Source organism: Myotis myotis, unplaced genomic scaffold (genome assembly GCF_014108235.1).
Source record: "Myotis myotis isolate mMyoMyo1 unplaced genomic scaffold, mMyoMyo1.p scaffold_m19_p_5, whole genome shotgun sequence".
Lineage (NCBI taxonomy): Eukaryota > Metazoa > Chordata > Mammalia > Chiroptera > Vespertilionidae > Myotis > Myotis myotis.
In genome coordinates this window covers 82,606,917-82,626,473 of record NW_023416357.1, presented here as the reverse complement: position 1 = coordinate 82,626,473, position 19,557 = coordinate 82,606,917, and the positions used below count along the sequence as shown (strand labels likewise).

General features: G+C 46.0%; 1 protein-coding gene across 1 annotated transcript; it reads right to left on the bottom strand.

The window, feature by feature from the left end:
- Positions 1-15,198: 15,198 nt before the first annotated feature.
- Positions 15,199-19,169, bottom strand: LOC118656341 (C-C motif chemokine 26-like). The gene is made up of 3 exons (XM_036309570.1): positions 19,008-19,169; positions 18,807-18,921; positions 15,199-15,564 (listed from the first exon to the last, which is right to left on the bottom strand). The coding sequence occupies exons 1-3, from the start codon at positions 19,075-19,077 to the stop codon at positions 15,438-15,440; spliced, it is 312 nt and encodes a 103-aa protein (XP_036165463.1). The 5' UTR covers positions 19,078-19,169; the 3' UTR covers positions 15,199-15,437.
- Positions 19,170-19,557: the final 388 nt, after the last annotated feature.

The window sequence follows — 19,557 nt, the reverse complement described above, 5'->3', positions numbered from 1 at the left end:
CCAGCAGCATTGAGCAAGACCAGGGGGAGGGCCCATGGGCCGGGTGTGGGGCTTCTGTGGATAGCAGGGGACCAGCCCACAGTGGGTGAGGGAAAAGGGGGCCAAAAGCAATCCCGAGTTCTCAGTTATGTTGTGAGAAAACAAGATCCCCTAAAAGAAATGCCATTTCCTTGAAAGACTTCCTTGTCCTTCTCAGGATCACATTTGTGTGTTTCTCAACATATGATGGGGCCCGTTTTCCAGCCTTTCGCCCCCACCCCACCTTTTCAGCATTTAGCAGCCATGGGCGGAAATGTGTCTGTCAAAATTCACATGTGGAAGTATCAGGCTCTCATTCTTCAGAATAAGACTGTATTTGGAGACAGGGTCTTCCACGAGGTAATTAAGTTAAAATGAGGTTAGTAGGGTGGGCCCTAATCCAATATGACACCTGTTTCAATAAGAAGAGAGAGTAGGATACAGATACACACAGAGAGAAGACCATGTGAACCGTGGGGAGAAGACAGCTATCTGCCAACCAGGGACAAAGGCCTCAGAAGGAACCAATCCTGCCGACACCTTGAGCCCTGCTGTCTGGCCTCCGGAACAGTGAGAAGATCAATTTCTGTTATTAAGCCACCTGGTCTGTGGCATCCCTAGCAAACTAATCCCTCCTCCCACCCCATCCATAACCTTAATCCTCTCCCTCTAACGCAGCGTTTCATCTCCTCTTCCAGGGATTTACACGCCTGTACAGATATGTTCAGCTGAGAAACACAGGAGAGCAGACCTTTGCTGTGTTTCCATCTTGCCACTTTTCCTGAGGCTACAATCTGATCAACACTTCACTCAGTTCATGTCCACAGCTGATTTTATGCCACTCGCAAGGGCTACACCATCAAAAGGGATAGACATGGTCCTTGCCGGCAGGAAGACTGCAGTCTGGTGGCAAAACACTGTTAGCATCCCCATGCCCCTTCCTGCACCCCCATCCCAGCTGCCAGCTTCACCCCACCCTGGCTCTGCTGCAAACGGAGGGAGGAGGGATGGTGTCCACACATTCACCAGGTGTCTAATCCTGGTGCTGCTGCCACAAACCCTGAAACATACAGCCCTGGTCGCTGTTGGCAGACATTTGCCACTACGATGGAAGGCAGTCTGAAGACAAAACTGTTATCAGGAAAAAGACAGAGCCCAGGGAATCACAGGGGAATAGAGCTAGAGTCTGACCAATCTATGATGACACGTGGCAAAGACCTGTAGTACCATGATGAATAAAAGTGTGAGAATGCCCGTTCCTGCCTGGATCTGATCTAAGGGGAACAGCATTCAGTCTTTGACCATGAAGTATGATGTTGCCGTGGACGGAGACTCCGAACTGTCACAGAAGAGTTCCACCTGCTCCTGCTACGCGTCTTCATATTGTGGAAAGAGTGCAGATCCCTCACCGGAGAAGATACACGAATGACAAGGAAACAGATGAAAAGACGAGGCTCAGCATTTTATGTCATTAGGGACTAGCACATTAAAACAACAATTAGATACAACAACACATACCTATTAAAATAGCTAAAAATCTAGGGCGGGGGGATAAAATGGACACATATGTAATACCCTTTGTAATACTTTAAGCAATAAATAAAATAAAAAAAAATAATAAAAAATAAAATAAAATAAAATAGCTAAAAATCAAAACACTGTCCGCACTGCGAGGCTGTGGAGCAACAGGAGCGTTCGCTCATTGCTGGTAGAAATACAAAATGAAGCCTTCACTTTGGATGACAGTTTGGCCGTTCCTTAGAAACCTCAGCATACTCTTCCCACATGATTCAGTGATCGTGCCCCTTGAAAGCAACCAAGGTATCCTTCAACAGGTCAGTGGCTAAATCGTGCTACGTCCATACAATGAAAAATGATTCTGTAATGAAAAGAAATGAGCTATCAAGCCAGTAAAAGGCATGAAGAAAGCCTAAACGCACACTACTACGTGAATGAAGCCCGTCTGAAAACGTTACATACTGTATTAAATCAGCATCCTCGGAAAAGCTTAAGTATGGAGATGGAAAAGGGGTAAGTAGTCTTCATTATGGGGTGGGGCCACAACATCAGTAACAAAGAAACAGAATTTCCGGAGGATGAGGCCCAGAAATCAGGATTTTAAAAAGATTCCCAGGTGATTCTAATGTGCAGCCGAGGTTGAGAACCACTGGTATAGAGGAAAGAGCATGGACTGGAGAATTAGTTCTAATCTCTCCTTGCCTGCTTTTTTTTTTTCTCTCTCTCAAAGTTTAATGACTAATTGCTATCTATGTCCAGAGATATAGGGCACATAAGGACCACAGAAAATATTATGCTTGCACTTATGAATAGTTAGAACCTGTTCTTAGGATGTGGTGTATAATTTACAATTGTGTCAATTTCCATTGATTAAGAATTCTGGCTGAATGCCTGCTATATGCTGGTCTTCAGTGCATACAAACATGAATGAGGAAAAGACTACTGTCATAGAACTTTTGGTAGCAAGGAGGAGGAGGAAGATGAGGAGGAGGAGGAGGAGGAGGAGGAGGAGGAGGGTGGGAAGAGGAGGAGGGGGAGAAGAAGGAGGGTGGAGGAGGAGGAGGAGTGAGGAGGAGCGTAGGAGGAGAGTAGGAGAAGAAGTAACGGACTGATAAGGGAGGACGGGTAAGGTAGGGAGGAAGCGGGCTGTGAGTCGAGATCTGCTCGAAGAGAAGATGATAGAGCAGAAATCGACAAAAAGCGTCTAGAACGGAAAGCCCAACAACCGAAAAACACCAAGAATTTGGCGATTCTGAATACTAGGGATGTATCTCGATCTTCCAGGAGGACTTTACAGAGCTTGGAGAGGCCACCCACTCCCAATTTCATAACCTTGACCTCATAGATACTAATAGCTCAATTTTGCCCTTCCCTGTCACTGGCCACCACCTCCTATCTTTACATGTTCTTCCTCTAGAACCTCAACTCCAGTTCACTGGGACCTACAATCCTTTGGATCTGCCACTTTTCCATTGCCTTCCCCCTCCCACACAGCCCCCATTTCTCTCTCTATAAGCGCAAAAGTCCTGACAATCAGCCACAGGCTGGCAGGCTTTGTGTCCCGTTATCTCTCTGACGTCACAATAGCAACTGAAAGGACCATGAGGTCATCTGATCCAACGTTCTCATTGAAGCAGCAGCAGAAACAGATGTTTGCTCGTCACTTAGTGTATCAGGCACTGTGCTCTGAGGTTTTTGTGTTATCTCATTTAGCCCTCAAAGCAACCCCATGAGCTCGGTATCACTACAATCTCTATTTTACTCACAAGAAAAGTGGGGTTAATGTGGCGGCAGGGGGGAGTTCTAGCCCAGGAACTTATCTCAGATCTCCAAATTGATAAGTGGTGGCACTAGGATCCAGGTCCAGGCAGCCTGAGTCCAAGCCCCAGCTTGCAGGCATCTGCCTATGAGATGCAGGTCATGCATGCAGAAGGTCTCTGTCTGCAAAAAAAAAAAAAAAAAACCGCTTCACACATGGGATGAATTATCATTGCATAGGATCCTGGGGCCCAGGCACCTGCTTGGTGCAGGGATGCCCTTAATCAAGCACCTTGAATTTGCTGGGGTTGCTGGTTCGGGGTGGGGGATGGGGTGGACAAGGCAGCGGTGTGGCTGAGCAGACCGGCTCCTGGTACCTCCGCGCCTGCTCTAATGCACTCCGTGGAAGCCTAACTGCCCCAGGAGAGCCTTAATGGACCCATGGAGTCACAGCTTCAGCTGAAACAGCGGATGAATAATGGAGAAGGCAAGGTCATTACCAACCAGAGCAGGGAGGTAGAGGGGAAAAAAAGAGTGATTGGTTTCTGAGGATCCAACCCCATTCTGACCGAATCCTTGACTCCTGTCTCCCCAATCACAGCTTCCTTCTCTGTTCTAGGGTCCTGGTGTCCACTGAGCCCCAAGTCTCTCTATATATTTGGGTTCCTCTCCTGCCAGGACTCTGCCTCACCTGGGTTCCGTATCCCCCAGCTTTCATCCACTTCAAAGCATACTGACATTTGGGCGTGGGCATCAGAGAGGAGTCATTGGAGGGCCAGAGCAAGTTTATTTAGAAAAAGCTTCCCAGCGATTCTAAAATGCCACTCCCGCTCCCCTGTGTCCACTGCACATCCAATGATGTGCATTTCTGTTTTTATTTTTTAAAATATCCTCCATCCGCCATCCAATACATTGGTATTAAGAATTTACTGTGCATCAGACATTTGCCAGGTGCCATTTCAAAGATGTGTTCAATAATTCATAGAGGTAGCAAAATAGAAGCAGAGAATTTTAGAATAAAATCAAAGCACATAAGCTTTGGAACAGCAGCCTCTGGATTTGAACCCTGAGTGACTCAGGAGTTCATCTTTCCCCACCCCTCCTGTCCTGCCTGCTCCCGGCCCTGGGCATTTCTCTTGTGGACTGTATAGCATCTCCTTTTCTCATCTCTCTCCAGGCCTCCCTCCCTCAGTGCCTGCAGGTAACCCTGGATCTCAGGCAGATCCTCAGTAAAGACTCATATATAGAATGGACAGTTAGGGAGAGAGATAATAGGAGGACCTAAAAAAAAAGAAAAAAGAAAAAAAAGGTAGGAGACTGTTGCCATCTACTGGTAAAGTTGTTGAACTACAGACAAAAGTCCACCTTGCTGGTAGACTGGGTTTGATTATGCAGGCTTGCCCGCCTTGCCCTCTTCCTGTACTTAGACCACTCTGACTCAGAGCAGAGCCAGAGCAAAGGGTGTCTGGCAATATTTGTCTCTGGCAGCACAGACCACAAGTTTTCTGAGCCCTTTATTTGTGCAAAGATATTTAGACTTAGCCCCTGACCTTAAGGAGCTTGAAGGCTGGTAGAGAGCTATGAGCATCAATAAATATATTACAATTGTAAACAAGTACCATGGAGGGGAGGACAAAATATGCTCAGAGATTCCAGGGGTGGCTGCTGCTGTTTGGGAGCATGGAGGAAATCACTGAGACCCCATGGAAAACATGACCTTGACATTCTCATCAAAGGGAAGAAGCATTTTGCGAGTGTGATCTAGTTGGGCAAATAGAATTTTGGCAGGGAGAGACTGGGAGTAGAGAGGGGATGTTCCAGCAGAGGAAACAGCATTCAGGAGATGGAAGGAAATTAATGCTTGAAGGCCTGCAGTGAACTAGGGGTTGTCTCATATTATTTAGAAAAGCAAAGAATGGCCCAGTGTGTTTGGTTGGGTGAGTGGCGGGTGATAAGCTGGAAAAGTAGGCTGGACCTGGTTCAGTGAAATACATGTTGTCGCTCTAACCAGTTTGGCTCAGTGGGTAGAGCGTCAGCCTGCGGACTCAAGGGTCCCAGGTTTGATCCTGGTCAAGGGCATGTACCTTGGTTGGGGGCACATCCCCAGTAGGGAGTGTGCAGGAGGCAGCTGATCGATGTTTCTCTCTTATCGATGTTTCTAACTCTCTATTCCTCTCCTTTACTCTCTGTAAAAAAAAAAATCAATAAAATATTTTAAAAAAAGAAATACATGTTGTCAGTGCCCCACTTTTACTCCCTTAGGACTTATTATACATCTCAGCCTGCCAGCATCTGCAGCTCTTTGAGGGTTCTCTCTTTGGTGACCCACCCTGCCCATATACATAGCAGGCAGAAAGCACACCCCTCACTTACCCCAGCAGCCATCTGCTTGTGACCAACTGGAATCCTCCTATATAATAAAAGGCTAATATGCAAATTGTCCCCACGGGCGGGAGTTCAATGTGTGCTGACCACCAGGGGGCGGCGCAGAACATGGCTGCCAGTGGCAGCAGGCAGTCGGGGGGGAAAGGAGGCCCCAGCTGGCAGCTGGCAGCCGCTAGGGACCCTACCCATGCATGAATTTCATGCACTGGGCCTCTAGTTGGTATATAAATACCTTTGCTCTCTTCCCCCTTGAGTTATGTTAATGCTTAGACATATGTTTGACCATTATTTCCCAGAGGTTCCACCCTTATAGACTGCCTTCCCTTCCCTGTCCCATTTCCCCATTTCCTACTGGTGTCTCCTGAGATAATTTCCAACATATATTATATACTAAAATTCTTATCACAAGGCCTATTTCAGGAGAAATTCAATCTAAAACATCAGGGAAGACCTGGGATGCTGGGTTAATGTCAAGTCATAATGGCCACTATTTGCAGGTAGTTCTTCTAAACTACCACCCTCTCCATATTTTCTCTTGTGGCCAGTTTTACTTAGCTGAGTTATATAGCTACTAGAGGCCCAGTGTACAAATTCGTGCATGGGTGGGGTCCCTCAGGTGGCCTGTGGAGATCAGGCCCCAGCTCATGCCCCCAGCCTCGCAGCCCTGCAGCCCCGCTTGGCACCCTGCCTTGGCCTGGCGCCGCCCCCTCACCTATTCCACCATTCTGCCTATGAGGCGATTGATCAGGGCCAGGCCCCCGCCAGACTCCCTCAGTGCCTGAGAGCCAGACAGTGGCCCCAGCCACCGCCACTGGTTGCTGCCTCCAAGGCAATCCGTTGGGGCTGGGGCTGGGGCCACTGCTGGTCGCTATCTGTGGGGAGATCAGTGGAGCGATCAGGCCTCCACTCGCACTTGCCTTGGCTTGGCGCCGCCCGCTCACCTGCTCCACCATCCCACCACGGTCCCGCTCTCATCAGGACCCATTCAGGCCGGCAGTGCCTCTGCTGCTAGTGCCGCATCACTGACGCCCGCCATGTTCCCCACCGTCCCCTGGTGGTCAGCGCACATCATAGCGAGCAGTCAAAGGACTGCCTGAGGGGACAATTTGCATATTAGGTTTTTATTATATAGGATAATATTTTTTTATTATTTTTTAAAATATATTTTATTGATTTTTTACAGAGAGGAAGGGAGAGAGATAGAGAGTTAGAAACATTGATGGGAGAGAAACATCGACCAGCCGCCTCCTGCACATCCCCTACTGAGGATGTTCCCCCAACCCAGGTATATGCCCTTGACCGGAATCGAACCTGGGACCTTTCAGTCCGCAGGCCAACGCTCTATCCACTGGGCCAAACCGGTTTCGGCAAGGATAATATTTTTTAATTGAAGTAATTTGACAGCAGTATATCTTTGGCATTATGTTATATTGCTTTTGCATTATCATTTAGGGATGTAAAATTTATTCCCTCTATTAAAATCAAAGGATTGTATTTTCCCAGTATCTTGACTCAACAAATCATGTTCTGGAAGAAATGCCAATGAGTTATAGTATAAAAACAATTTCTAAGTATATCTTTTGATAGTTGTAACTCTTAACATAGAGATCATTGTCACCACATATTTAGTATAAGAAAGGCAGCATATTGACATACAAAAAATAATTTTTTTATACCTCCATATGTCCAAGTTTAATGACCCAACAACTGACAGCTTATAGTGAAATGGACTATAATTGGGTCTTAAAAATGTAATTTTCTGCCATTTTTTTATTCTAAATAAATTATTACATTGAAATTACTCCTCTGACTACATTGAAGTAAAACTAGAAATCAATAACAGAGAGATAACAGTCAAATCTCCAAATACTTGGAAACTAAAATAATCCATGGGTCATAGAAGTCTCAAGGGAGATTTTTAAAATACACTGAACTGAATGAAAATGTAACTATATCACATTAAAATATGTGAGACACAGCTAAAACAGTGCTAAGAGGATCCTTCTAGTGCTATATACTTACATTAGAAAAAAAGAAAAGTCTCAGATCAATCATCTAAGCTTCTACCTCAAGATATTCGGAAAATGAATGCAGAATAAGCCCAAAGCAAACAAAAGGGAAATAATTATAGGAATCAGAAATCAGTGAAACTTGGGAAAACACAAAAACAATAGAGAAAATCAATGAAACTAAAAGCTGATTCTTTGAAAAGATCAATACAATTGACAGATCTTTAGCAAGAATGACAAAGAGAAAAAGAAGATACAAATTATAAAAATCAGGAATGAAATGGAGGAAACATTATAGACCCCACGGACTTCTAAAGGATAATAAAGGAACACCTGGAACACATCTACACCATGAGTTCAACTCATAAAAAAAAAAAAAAAAGCGCCAATTCTCTAAAAAACACAAATTATCACAACTCACCCATATGAAAAAATATAATTTGAATAGCTTTATAACTAGTAAGAAAATTTAATTTGTAATTTAAAACTCCCCAAAAGGAAATCTCCAAGCCCAGATGTTTTCACTAGAAAATTTACGCAGTGTTTAAAGAGGAACTAGAGAAATATCTAGAGGGCGTGTGAAAACAGATCACTGGGCTCTACTTCCAGAGTTTCTAATTGAGTAGGTGTGGATGGATCCTGGGAACTTCCATTTCTATCACGTTCCAGCTCTCATCCATGCTGTTCCAGGGACTGCGTTTTGAGAGCCACTGCTGAAACACGAATCTTGACTCATTCTGCGTATCCTAAGTTGATTTGTTTGAATAGCATCCACATGAGGTCAAACTTGCATGTGAATGTTTCTATAGAGGAACTTTTAATTTAAAAAGCCACAGAAATTAAATAGCTTTCAGGCTGTTTATTCTAAACATTGTCTCCCCACCCTCTCAAAAATAATATTATCATACTTGGAAATTATTAAAAATTGTATAACTGGGCTGTTTCTTTGTTAAAAAGTGATATAAAATAAATTCTATTATTAGGTGTTTTATTGCCTGGAATTTTCCATTAACTGTGCTGTATGTGCCATAATAATCCTCACAATAACCTGGAGTACATTCTGAATCATGAGGAAAAAGTTATATCATGTTCAGTTCAATTTTAATGCTAGCATGTTTTATAGAATGCTAATGCTTTACAAATTCTTAAAACATGGGAGTTGCCCTGGCTGGGTGGCTCAGTTGGTTTAAGTATCATCCTGTATACCAAAAAGGTGGTGGGTTCAATTCCTCATCAGGGCACATGCCCAGGTTGCAGGTTTGATTCCAGGTCAGGGTGCATATGGGAGACAACAGGATCGATGTTTCCCTCTCACATCAATGTTTCTCTCTCTCTTCCTCTCCTCTTTCCTCTCTCCCTAAAAATCAATAAAAATATATCCTTTGGTGAGAATTTTTTTAAATGCTTAAAAAAAAAGAAAAAGAATTGTTGTCCTAGCAAGTTTGGCTCAGTGGATAGAGTGTTGGCCTGTGGACCTAAGGGTCCCGGTTTGAGTCCAGTCAAGGGCATGTACCTCAGTTGCAGGCTCCTCCCTAGCCTGGGCCCTGGGGTTGGGGCTCGTGCAGGAGGCAACCAATCTATGTGTTTCTTTCACATCAATATTTCTCTCTGTCTTTTCCTCTCTCTTCCACTCTCTCTAAAAATCAATGGAAAAATATCCTCGGGTGAGGATTAAAAAAAAAAGAATTGTTAACATATTAGAATATTTGATGATCCAAGACACTTCATACCACAACCAATAATTAATAGGAATTAAAATAAGAACCTATCACTGGAAAATTATTTATTATAGAGGTTTTCATAAATAGTCCAAGAACCCACCCTGGTGATTCCCTGAGACCCTGACTCACCCAAATTTCAGGCCCATCCAAGCTATTTCCAGTGGCTTTTACTGTAGGAATAGCCTGTCTTGGTTCATGCTTCAGATTTTCCTAAAATCTCTCAAACAAGCAGCAACTGGCCTCAGAGAGACCTGTGCCTATTGCTAAGTGGCCCCAGGTCTGCCACTAGCAGCAGCCGGCCTTGGTTCACAGATTGGTATTGCCTGGGCACCTCCAAGGCCAGCACAAGAAGCAGCCATCTGCATATCACTTTGTAGTTCATGCCTGGTAGCTCCATGCAGAACACAGGCAGTGACTGACCTTGGCCTGCACCTCCCCAAAGAGCCCAGAGCCAGTACCCAGTGGACAGCTTCAGACTAGGTCAAAGCACCACCATCCAACTACCTCCATAAACGACACACTCAAGGATGGACTCAGCAGGTACCAGAGCACTGCTGAAGTAAGTCCTGCTCTGCATGGTACGTCCCTGCACAGCTGATCCTCCAAGGTGGTTGGAGATTGGTGGTCAGTGGTCACAGCCAGTCCTTTCAGCTGATCAGATTGAGTAAATCCCTTCCATTGACATGCCAACAGCAATCAAGACTCAACTACAATAGGAGGGCGTGCAGCCCACATAGGGAGACCACCTTGAGTACCAGCTGGGGTGTTTGGGGAGACTGTTCCATTGAACCCTACAGGACACCTACTATATTAGGCCATGCTACGAAACCTGGGAGACGTAGAAGGTCTATCTAATACACAGAAAGAAACACAGGGAGGCAGCCAAAATGAGGAGACCAAGAAACATGGCCCAAATGAAACAATAGAACAAAACTCCATAAAAATAACTAAACAAAATGGAGATAAGCAATCTACTAGATGCAGAGTTCAAAACATTGGTTATAAGGATGCTCAAGGAACTTGGGGAGAACCTCAACAGCATAAAAAGAACCAGTTAGAAATGAAGGCTACATTAACTGAAATAATTTACAGGGGATCAACAGTAGAATAGATGAAGCTGATAATCAAACCAGCAATTTAGAATATAAGGAAGCAAAAACACCTAATCAGAACAGAAAAAAAAAAATCCAGCCCTGACCAGTTTGGCTCAGTGGATAGAGCGTCGGCCTAGGGACTAAAGGGTCCCAGGTTCGATTCCGGTCAAGGGCAAGTACCTTGGTTGCGGGCATATCCCCAGTGGGGGGTGTGCAGGAGGCAGCTGATCGATGTTTCTCTCTCATCGATGTTTCTAACTCTCTCTCCCTCTCCCTTCCTCTCTGTAAAAAAAAATCAATAAAACATATTTAAAAAATAAAATAAAATAAAGAATCCAAAAAAATGAGGGTAGTGTGAGGAGCCTCTGGGACAACTTTAAGCATATCAACATTCACATCATGGGGATGCCAGAAGGAGAAGAGAGAGAGCAAGAGATTGAAAACTTATTTGAAAAAATAATGACAGAAAACTTCTCTACCTTGGTGAAAGAAACAGACATACAACTCCAGGAAGTGCAGAAAGTCCCAAACAAGATGAACCCAAAGAGGCCCACACCAAGACACATCATAATTAAAATGCCAAAGGTTAAAGACGAATAAGAAATCTTAAAAGCAGCAAGAGAAAAACAGTTACTTACAAGAGCCCTCCCATAAGATTATCAGCTGATTTCTCAACAGAAACTTTGTAGGCTAGAAGGGAGTGGCAAGAAATATTCAAAGTGATGAAAAGCAAGGACCTACAACCAAGATTACTCTACTCTGCAAAGCTCTCATTTAGAATTGGAGGTCAGATAAAGAGCTTCCCAGATTAAAAAAAAAAAGCTAAAGGAGTTCATCACCACCAAAATAGTATTATATAAAATGTTAAAGGGTTTTATTGAAGAAGAAGAAGAAGAAGAAGAAGAAGAAGAAGAAGAAGAAGAAGAAGAAGAAGAAAAAGAAGAAAAAGAAGAAGGAGGAGAAATCATAAATGGCAATAAATACATATCTATTAACAATTGAATCTACAAACAAAATGAACAAGCAGGACAGAAACAGACTCATAGATATAGAGAACTTTTTGTTGGTTGCCAGATGGAAGGAGGTTTGCAGTGAGAAGAAGGGTGAAAGGATTAAGAAATACAGAATTGGTTGTTACAGAATAGTCATAGGTATGTAAGTACAGCATAGGAAATATAGTCAATAATCTACACTAATAAAAGACAAACATGCAAATTGACTGTACCTTCGCTATGCCTTAAGCCACGCCCACCAGCCAACCAGAGTGACTATATGCAAATTAACCCAACCAAGATGGCGGCCGACAGCCACAGAGCTGGAGCAAGCAGGAGGCTTGGTTTCCCCAATGATGGAGGAAGCCAAGCTTCCCGCCTGCGGTGGCTGGCTCTGAGCTCCACTCAAAGCAACAAAGTTCCAATTATAGAAGATAAATAAACCCCAGATACCTGCTTTCAGCAGGCAGTAGCCACAGAGCTGGAGCGAGCAGGAGGCGTGGGTTGCCCCTGGTGGTGGAGGAAGCCAAGCTTCCCCTTCCGCCCTGGCCGGCTCTGAGCTCCTCTCAAAGCTATGAAATTTCAATTATAGAAGGTAAATAAATCCCAGAATAAAAAAAGAAAAGAAGGAGAGGCTGGGAGCTTCTGTTGCCGGGGGGCTTGGCCAGCCTGAAAAAGGCCTTCAGCCCCTCACCCAGACTGGCCAGGCACCCCAGTGGGGATCCCCCCACCCTAAAGGAGGTGTGGCCAGCCTGAAAACAGCCATCAGCCCCTCACCCAGGCTGGCAAGGCACCCCAGTGGGGACCCCCCTACCCTAAAGGAGGTGTGGCCAGCCTGAAAACAGCCATCAGCCCCACACCCAGGCTGGCCAGGCACCCCAGCGGGACCCCCACCCTGATCCGGGACACCCTTCAGGGCAAACCAGCCGGCCCCCACCCATGCACCAGGCCTCTATCATATATAATAAAAGGATAATATGCAAATTGACCCTAACAGCAGAAGGACTGGGAATGACTGGTCACCATGACACACACTGACCACTAGGGGCCAGATGCTCAATGCAGGAGCTGCCCCCTGGTGGTCAGTGCGCTCCCACAGCGGGGAGCTCTGCTCAGCCACAAGCCAGGCTGCCAGCTGCCAGTACAGCGGTGCTGGTGGGAGCCTCTCCTTCCTCAGCAGGGCTAAGGATGTCCAACTGCAGCTTAGGCCTGCTCCCTGCTGGCAAGTGGACATCCCCCGAGGGCTCTCGGGCTGCCAGAGGGATGTCTGACTGCCAGCGTAGGCCCAATCCCCCGGGTAGTGGGTCTAAGCCAGCAGGTGGTCATCCCCTGAGGGGTCCCAGACTGCGAGAGGGCACAGGCCTGGCTGAGGGACCCCCCCAAATGCACAAATTTTTGTGCACCGGGCCTCTAGTATTCTAATAACTAGGCATAGTGCTGGACGGGTGTGGGACTTATTGGGATTATCACATATTAAGTTACGTAATGTCTGGTCACTGGGGTGTACAAAAAATTTAATAATAATAAAAAGGATTTAATACCATTCTACACAATCTCTTACAAAAAGAAGAAATTGAGGGAGCACTTCCCAATTAATTAATTTTATTTAGAATTACCCTGATACCAAAGACAGTAAGTAGAGAGAGAGAGAGAACTACAGAACTACAGACCAATATCTCCCATGAATATAGACACAGAAATCCTTAATAAAATCTTGCAAATTTAATTCAGCAATATGTAAAGAGAAAAATCATGTAATTAAATTGATTCAGAAAAGCTTTTGACAAAATTAACACCCATTCATGATAAGAACTCTCAAAAATAGGAATAGAGGGGAATTTCCTCAACTCATTTTTTTTTAAGTTAAAAAAATACACAAAAACCCCAAAACAACTACAACTAACATCATACTTAATGATGAAAGGCTGCTTTCTCCCTGAGATTAGGAACAAAGCAAGGAAGTTCACACTCAACAGTTATTCAATATAGTACTTGAAATTCTAGTCAGTACAGGAAGGCAAAAAAATAAAAAAAGGAAATAAAAAGAATACAGATCAAAAAATAAGAAATAAAACTGTCCCTGTATGCAGTTGACACAATTATGTGCTTAGGAAATTTCAAGGAATCTACAAAAATTTCCTGGAACTAAGCAGTGAGTTCAACAAGGTCTCAGAACACAAGATCAACATACAAAAATCCATTGCACCCACTTTACAGCATCTATACTAATAAAAGGGTAATATGCAAATTGGTCAGGACACTCTCGCAGTAATGACCAAACAGCAGGCTGCGTGAGGTGACAAGGCTGGCGGGGGGGGGGGAGGGGGGGCAGTAGGGGCGACCAAGTGACCGAACAGCAGGCTGCGTGGGGCGACCAGGCTGGCAGGGAGGGCAGTTGGGGGCAACCAGGCCAGCAGGGGGGTTAGTGAGGGATGACAAAACAACTGAACAGCACGCTGCGTGGGGCAACCAGGCCGGCAGGAGGGGCAGTTGGGGGTGATCAGGTTGGTGGGGGGGGGCAGTAAAGGGCGACCAGGCCAGTAGGGGAGCGGGCAGTTAGGGGCGATCAGGCCGGCAGGCAGAGGCGGTTAGGGGTGATCAGGCTGGTGGGGGGGGGCATTTAGGGGTGATCAGGCAGGCAGGCAGGTGAGCAGTTAAGAGCCAGCGGTCCGGATTGTGAGGGGGATGTCTGACTGCCGGTTTAGGCCCGAGAAACCGGCAGTTGGACATCCCCCAAGGGGTCCCAGATTGAAGAGGGTGCAGGCTGGGCTGAGGGGACTGCCCCCTCCCCCCCGCTACTGTGCACAAGTTTTGTGCACCGGGCCTCTAGTGTACAAATAAAGCCTAAGCGACTGGCTGACCAGTCGACTGTCCTGTAGATATGATGCACAATGACCACTAGGGGGCACACGCTCAATGCACAGCATGGAAACATGGAACAGACTGATGAATCTCAGAGGGAAGGGGAGAAGGGGAAGGGTGGGAAGAGATTAACCAAAGATCTTATGTGCATACTAGATGTCCGGTACATGGATTTGTGTACCATTGGGGTCCCTTGGCCTGGCCTGCGGGGATTGGACCGAAACCAGCCAGGTGCATGGATTTGTGCACCGGGCTTCTAGTATATAAATACTAACTCAAAAGGGATTAAAAACCTAAATGTAAAACTAAAACTATAGACCTCTTAGAGGAAAATATAAGTGTAAATCTCTATGCCTTGGATTAGGCAGTGGTTTCTTAGATATGACTGTTAGGGTCACTGAAGATGGTACGCACAAGGCCAAAAGGGGTAAAGAATTATGTATTTATTAGGTCATCTGGAAAAGCAGATGGGCTGAGCCCCAAAATGGCGTCAGCACCCAGGGACAGGGAGTCAGAGATTTTCAAGGACTCTAAGTGGGCTTTTTCTGGGTGGAGAATTCTCTGGGTAGGTCCTGAGGGGAAAAATAATGGTCTTAGACAGTGGAATGTGGTCTCAGCAAGTGGAATATGGCCTAAGCAAAAGGGAATGTCAGCTGTGAAATGGTCTAAACGTCAATTCCCAGGGGAGGAGGTGTGGATTCAATTATTTGATCAGACCTAACAATGATACTAAAAGCACAAGCAACCAAAGAAAAAAATAGATAAATTGGACTTCATAAAAATTAATAAATTTGTTCATTAAATGGGTACTATCAGGAAAGTAAAAAGACAATCCACAGGATGGAAGAAAATATTTGTAACTAATATATTTAATAAGGGCCTAGTATCCAGAATGTATAAAGACCTCTTACAACTCAACAATGAAAAGACAAAAGTAAAAAAGCAAGTCAAATCTTTACAAAAAACCTTCATCAAAGAAAACTCTGGTAGAAAATACCTTTCCCCCCCACCAGGCCCACGGAGCCTTCTTTTGAAGGAATTATCCAGGCTCTGCCCAGGACAGCAGGGTCAAGAAAGGGTTCAGGTGTCCTTGGGCTGAAAGTTCAGCTGTGCCGAATTCTGTTGAGCTTTCAGGAATGAAATATATCTTCGCACCCATTTTTCCTTTGGTTGTGCACAGACTTTCTGGCCTTTTTTGGTAGTGAATCTGTGGGAAAGAGATGCTGGCAGTCAATACTGACTTTAGCCTCCTGGAAAGGGATGGAGGAGCAGCTGCCTGATTCATATTCCAGCCTTGCCACACCCCTGTCCCACGGCCCCTGCTCCCTTTTCTGGCCCTTGCCCTCCCTCCTGTCGGATACATCACTTTCTGCCGGAAACCATGCTTCCAGGCCCACCTCCCGCAGGAAACATTTTCCACCTGCTCTAGTCCAAAGAACGTAACTTGTACCCTGCCTCTTAACTCTTTTGTTTTAATCTAACAGCTTTACTGAGATATAATTCACACACCATACAATTCACTCATCCTATATAATAAAAGCCTAATATGCTAAGTGTCTGGTTGTCCAGTTGGCTGTTCAACCAATGTTATATGCTAATGATATGCTAAGGCTGCTCAACCGCTTGCTATGACATGCACTGACCACCAGGGGGCAGACGTTTCAACTGGTAGGTTAGTTTGCTGCTGGGGTCCGGCCGATCCGGTGGGGCTGAGTAAGACGGGCTGAACACACCCTGGAGCCCTCCCAGGGTCCCTCACTGGCTGGCCAACCTCCTGCATCCCTCCCCGGCCCCAATCATGCACCGGTGGGGTCCCTTGGCCTGGCCTGTGCCCTCTCACAATCCGGGACCCCTCGGGGGAGGTCAGAGAGCCAGTTTCAGCCCGATCCCGCAGGCCAGGCTGAGGGACCCCACTGGTGCATGAATTTGTGCACTGGGCCTCTAGTTTAAAGTATATTATTATCACTCAATAGTTTTTAGTATATCCATAGATGGAGCAACCATCACCACTATCAATTTTAGAACATTTGCATCACCCCAAAAAGAAACCTTATACACATTATGCCACTTAATTCATAACCACATTAATCATGGGTTGTTTGCCATGATTCCTGTATTCCTTATATATGATTCCTGATTTCCACTGGGATCTCATTAAGAAGGGGGTTGTGGTTAATGTCCCTGAATCTCCTTCAGCCTCGTGCACCCTGAGAGTCAGACATTATGAGAGAATAGATTGGGTCCTTCTAGCCTGGAGCACCTTGCAGCACCCAGCAATGTTTTCAGGGCTCTCAGGAGGGCCCCAGGACACACAGGGGAGAAGAGCCAAGAGAATGGGAAATAAGAGAGGGAAGAGCTTTCTGGACATATGAAAGCATGCCATTGCTCCTATTGAGAGATGAAGGTCTATGGTCACACCCCTTGAATTTAGGCCCCCCCTTAGCGACTCGTCAACCAACAGAGTATGGCAGAGGTGACACTGTGTGACTTCACAGGCTAAGTCAGAAGAGATGGTGGAGCCCCTGCCTGGTTTACTGGATCACCTATGCTGGAGCCTTGAACCACCTTGTAAGGAGTCCTTCTACCCCAGATCATCATACTGTGAGGAAGCCTGAACTAGCCCAACAAAGAGACCACGCAGACAGGCCCTGAAGAGAGAGAGATGCCACGAGCCCCAGCTGTTCCAGTTCCAGCACCATCAGACCACAAACACCCAGCCAAGCCCTCTGGAATTTTGGACCCACAAAAACCATGGGAGATAACAAACTGGTTGCTGTTGCATTAAGCCCCTAAGCTTTGGGGTCATTTGTTATGCAGCCACAGTTAACTGATAGAAACCTCTCACCTTCCTTTTACAGGAAACTTGACTTGCCCAAGATCATGCAGCTTGTAAGTGACAGAGCCACTGCTTTGAGTCCAACTCAGGGCTCTTTGCCAGCTGCTGGTTAAGTGCTGATGACTCTAAAGCCAATCAAGACACCAATGAGAGGCCCAGGACATCCTGAGCCCCAGAGAGCCCCCATCCTTATCTAGGCTCTTCAGTGTCTCTTTCCCCTCCTTAACTGTCTCAACATGATGGCATTCGGGTTGGCCTCCAGAGCCCCTCCTTTCCCCTCGGCACCATTCTCTCCTGCTCAGGAACCCATGTCCAGGAGCAGGGACCTGCTGCTCCCTGTGTATGTGCACTTAAAGATGCTTTTGTTGACTGTTGGTAACTTGGGTTGTCACCCTACCTCTGCATGTGGCGGTGATGTGCCCAAATTCTGCCACTTACACAACATGTGTTGAACATTCACTGTGTGTAGACACAGCAGTAAACACTTCGCATATAGTAGCTCATTTAGTCCTGCCAAGGAGCCTGTGAGACGTGTGTCATCACTCCTGCTACCAATGAGCCCGGCATGACCTGGCTCCTGTTTACCTGTCTGCCTGGTCAGTGACATGTTCATCCTCCTTCCACTCACCGGCTGCTCCCTCTGCCTGGTACACCCATGCCCCTTCCTGCCCCCTTTCCCTAGGCTGCCCCCACTGTTCCTCGAGGGTCTCAGTGTAAATGTCACTTCCTCAGGGGGATCTCCTGACATGGAGTGAGGTCCTCCTGCACTAGGCTACAGTGGCAGAATATGCTGCTGCAAAATATGCCACTTTGGCATAAAGATTATTTTGAGCTAAAGGCATTTTTTAAAAAAAGTGGTACAAGAAGGGCTCTCTGGCCTCTTCCTTTCTTCCTGGAAGCAGGAGATAAAACCCCTCTGTAAAAAATGTCCTCCCTGTACCAGGAGGAAACAAACATTTTTGTTACCAGAAATACGGAGTCAAGGCCAAGAGAATTCTGTAGAAACACAGCTTGTTAAGATAACTCTTATCATCCTTTATGGCCTCCCCCATACATTTCAGTTATTTTTCCACAATTGCCTCTCTTCGTTTTAGTATAAATGCACTTAAGTTTTGCCACTTTGGGGAGCTATTCATTTTCCTATGAGGGCTCCACGTACATGTGAAATCTGTACTCTTTTCTTCTCCTATTCATCTGTCTATCAATTTAATTCCCAGGCCCAGCCTAAGAGGTTAGAGATAAAGCTTTGCCTCCCCCTCCTGCTGTCCTTCCTGCTGTCCCCTTCAAGCACCTATCACAATTGAGATCATCTATTTTGTGAAAATGTCTTTTAATGCCCCCTTCCTTATGCTAGATGTAAGGTCTATCAGGGCTGTCTTGTTTGCTCTTTTATACTCAGCACTTAGCACAGTGCCTGGTACCTGCCCAGCACATGATGTGGAAGTTAGGAAACCAAAGCTCAGAGTCACACTTGTTAGTGGCAGAGGAAGGATAACAACCCAAGTTACCAGGTTCCCACCCTGAAGCTCATCCTGACACTGTAGGGGCCTGCCTTGCACCCACCCAATTACATGGCTGTCAGGGACCCTCGTGCCCAGATGAGAAATACTCACATCACAGCCTGCTGGGAACAGCTGTTCCTAGTGAATTCATAGCTTTGCACCAAGTTCCAGGGCAAGGTCTTTTGGATGAATCGTAAGCAGCAGTATTTGGCCACATCACTGCCACCTAAAAAACAGGGAAAGGAAGGAGATTGGAGACCCCTTTGCTTCTACCCCTACTCATCCTGGAAAGGGAGTGGGGCAGCTACATACGTGGGGCAGCTGCAAGACTGACAGTCAGGATGAAAAGTAGAACAGGGGGAACCGTGTGGAAGCTCTTCATGGTGCTGCAAGCCCTTCACAGCCTTCTCCCCAATTCCTCCTGTCCTAACCAGACGCCCTTTTATGGGGCCGAGCGGTCCCTAAAGAGAATTCTAGATAAAATGAGTAATCTGATATCTTTGAGAAGATTGAAAAGTGAGCCAGTATCCTGGGAGGAGGGGATGGGAGGAGCCGCCGGCATGCAACTGAGAGCCTGGCCCAGTGTTGTGTCACCACTTTCCCCTCGAAAACATGAAATGAAATCGTTCCAGCAAACTGACCTAAAATCCTTTACAACACCATTAGTTGTTCCAGGTAAATACCTGGTTCTTGGCTGAAGCTTTCTTTGCTTATCTCTTGGGAGATCTGGCCAGTCTCGGGACGTGTGTAGGGCAGCCTGACCATGGCAATGGACGGTCAAGAACAAGGCTCCAGCTCTCTGCCTGTTGCTCATCGTGGTGCAGAGGAGAAGGTGAAGAGGAGAACCCCATGCAGGCGCTTC

What these genes read in the sequence shown, in the direction of transcription:
- LOC118656341 (XM_036309570.1), bottom strand. Translation starts at nt 19,077, where the DNA reads ATGAAGAGCTTCCACACGGTTCCCCCTGTTCTACTTTTCATCCTGACT. An exon ending in CAGTCTTGCAGCTGCCCCAC is followed by an intron (nt 18,922 to 19,007) that starts GTATGTAGCTGC and finishes CCTGTTTTTTAG; the next exon opens with GTGGCAGTGATGTGGCCAAA. An exon ending in TGTTCCCAGCAGGCTGTGAT is followed by an intron (nt 15,565 to 18,806) that starts GTGAGTATTTCT and finishes TCTTTCCCACAG; the next exon opens with ATTCACTACCAAAAAAGGCC.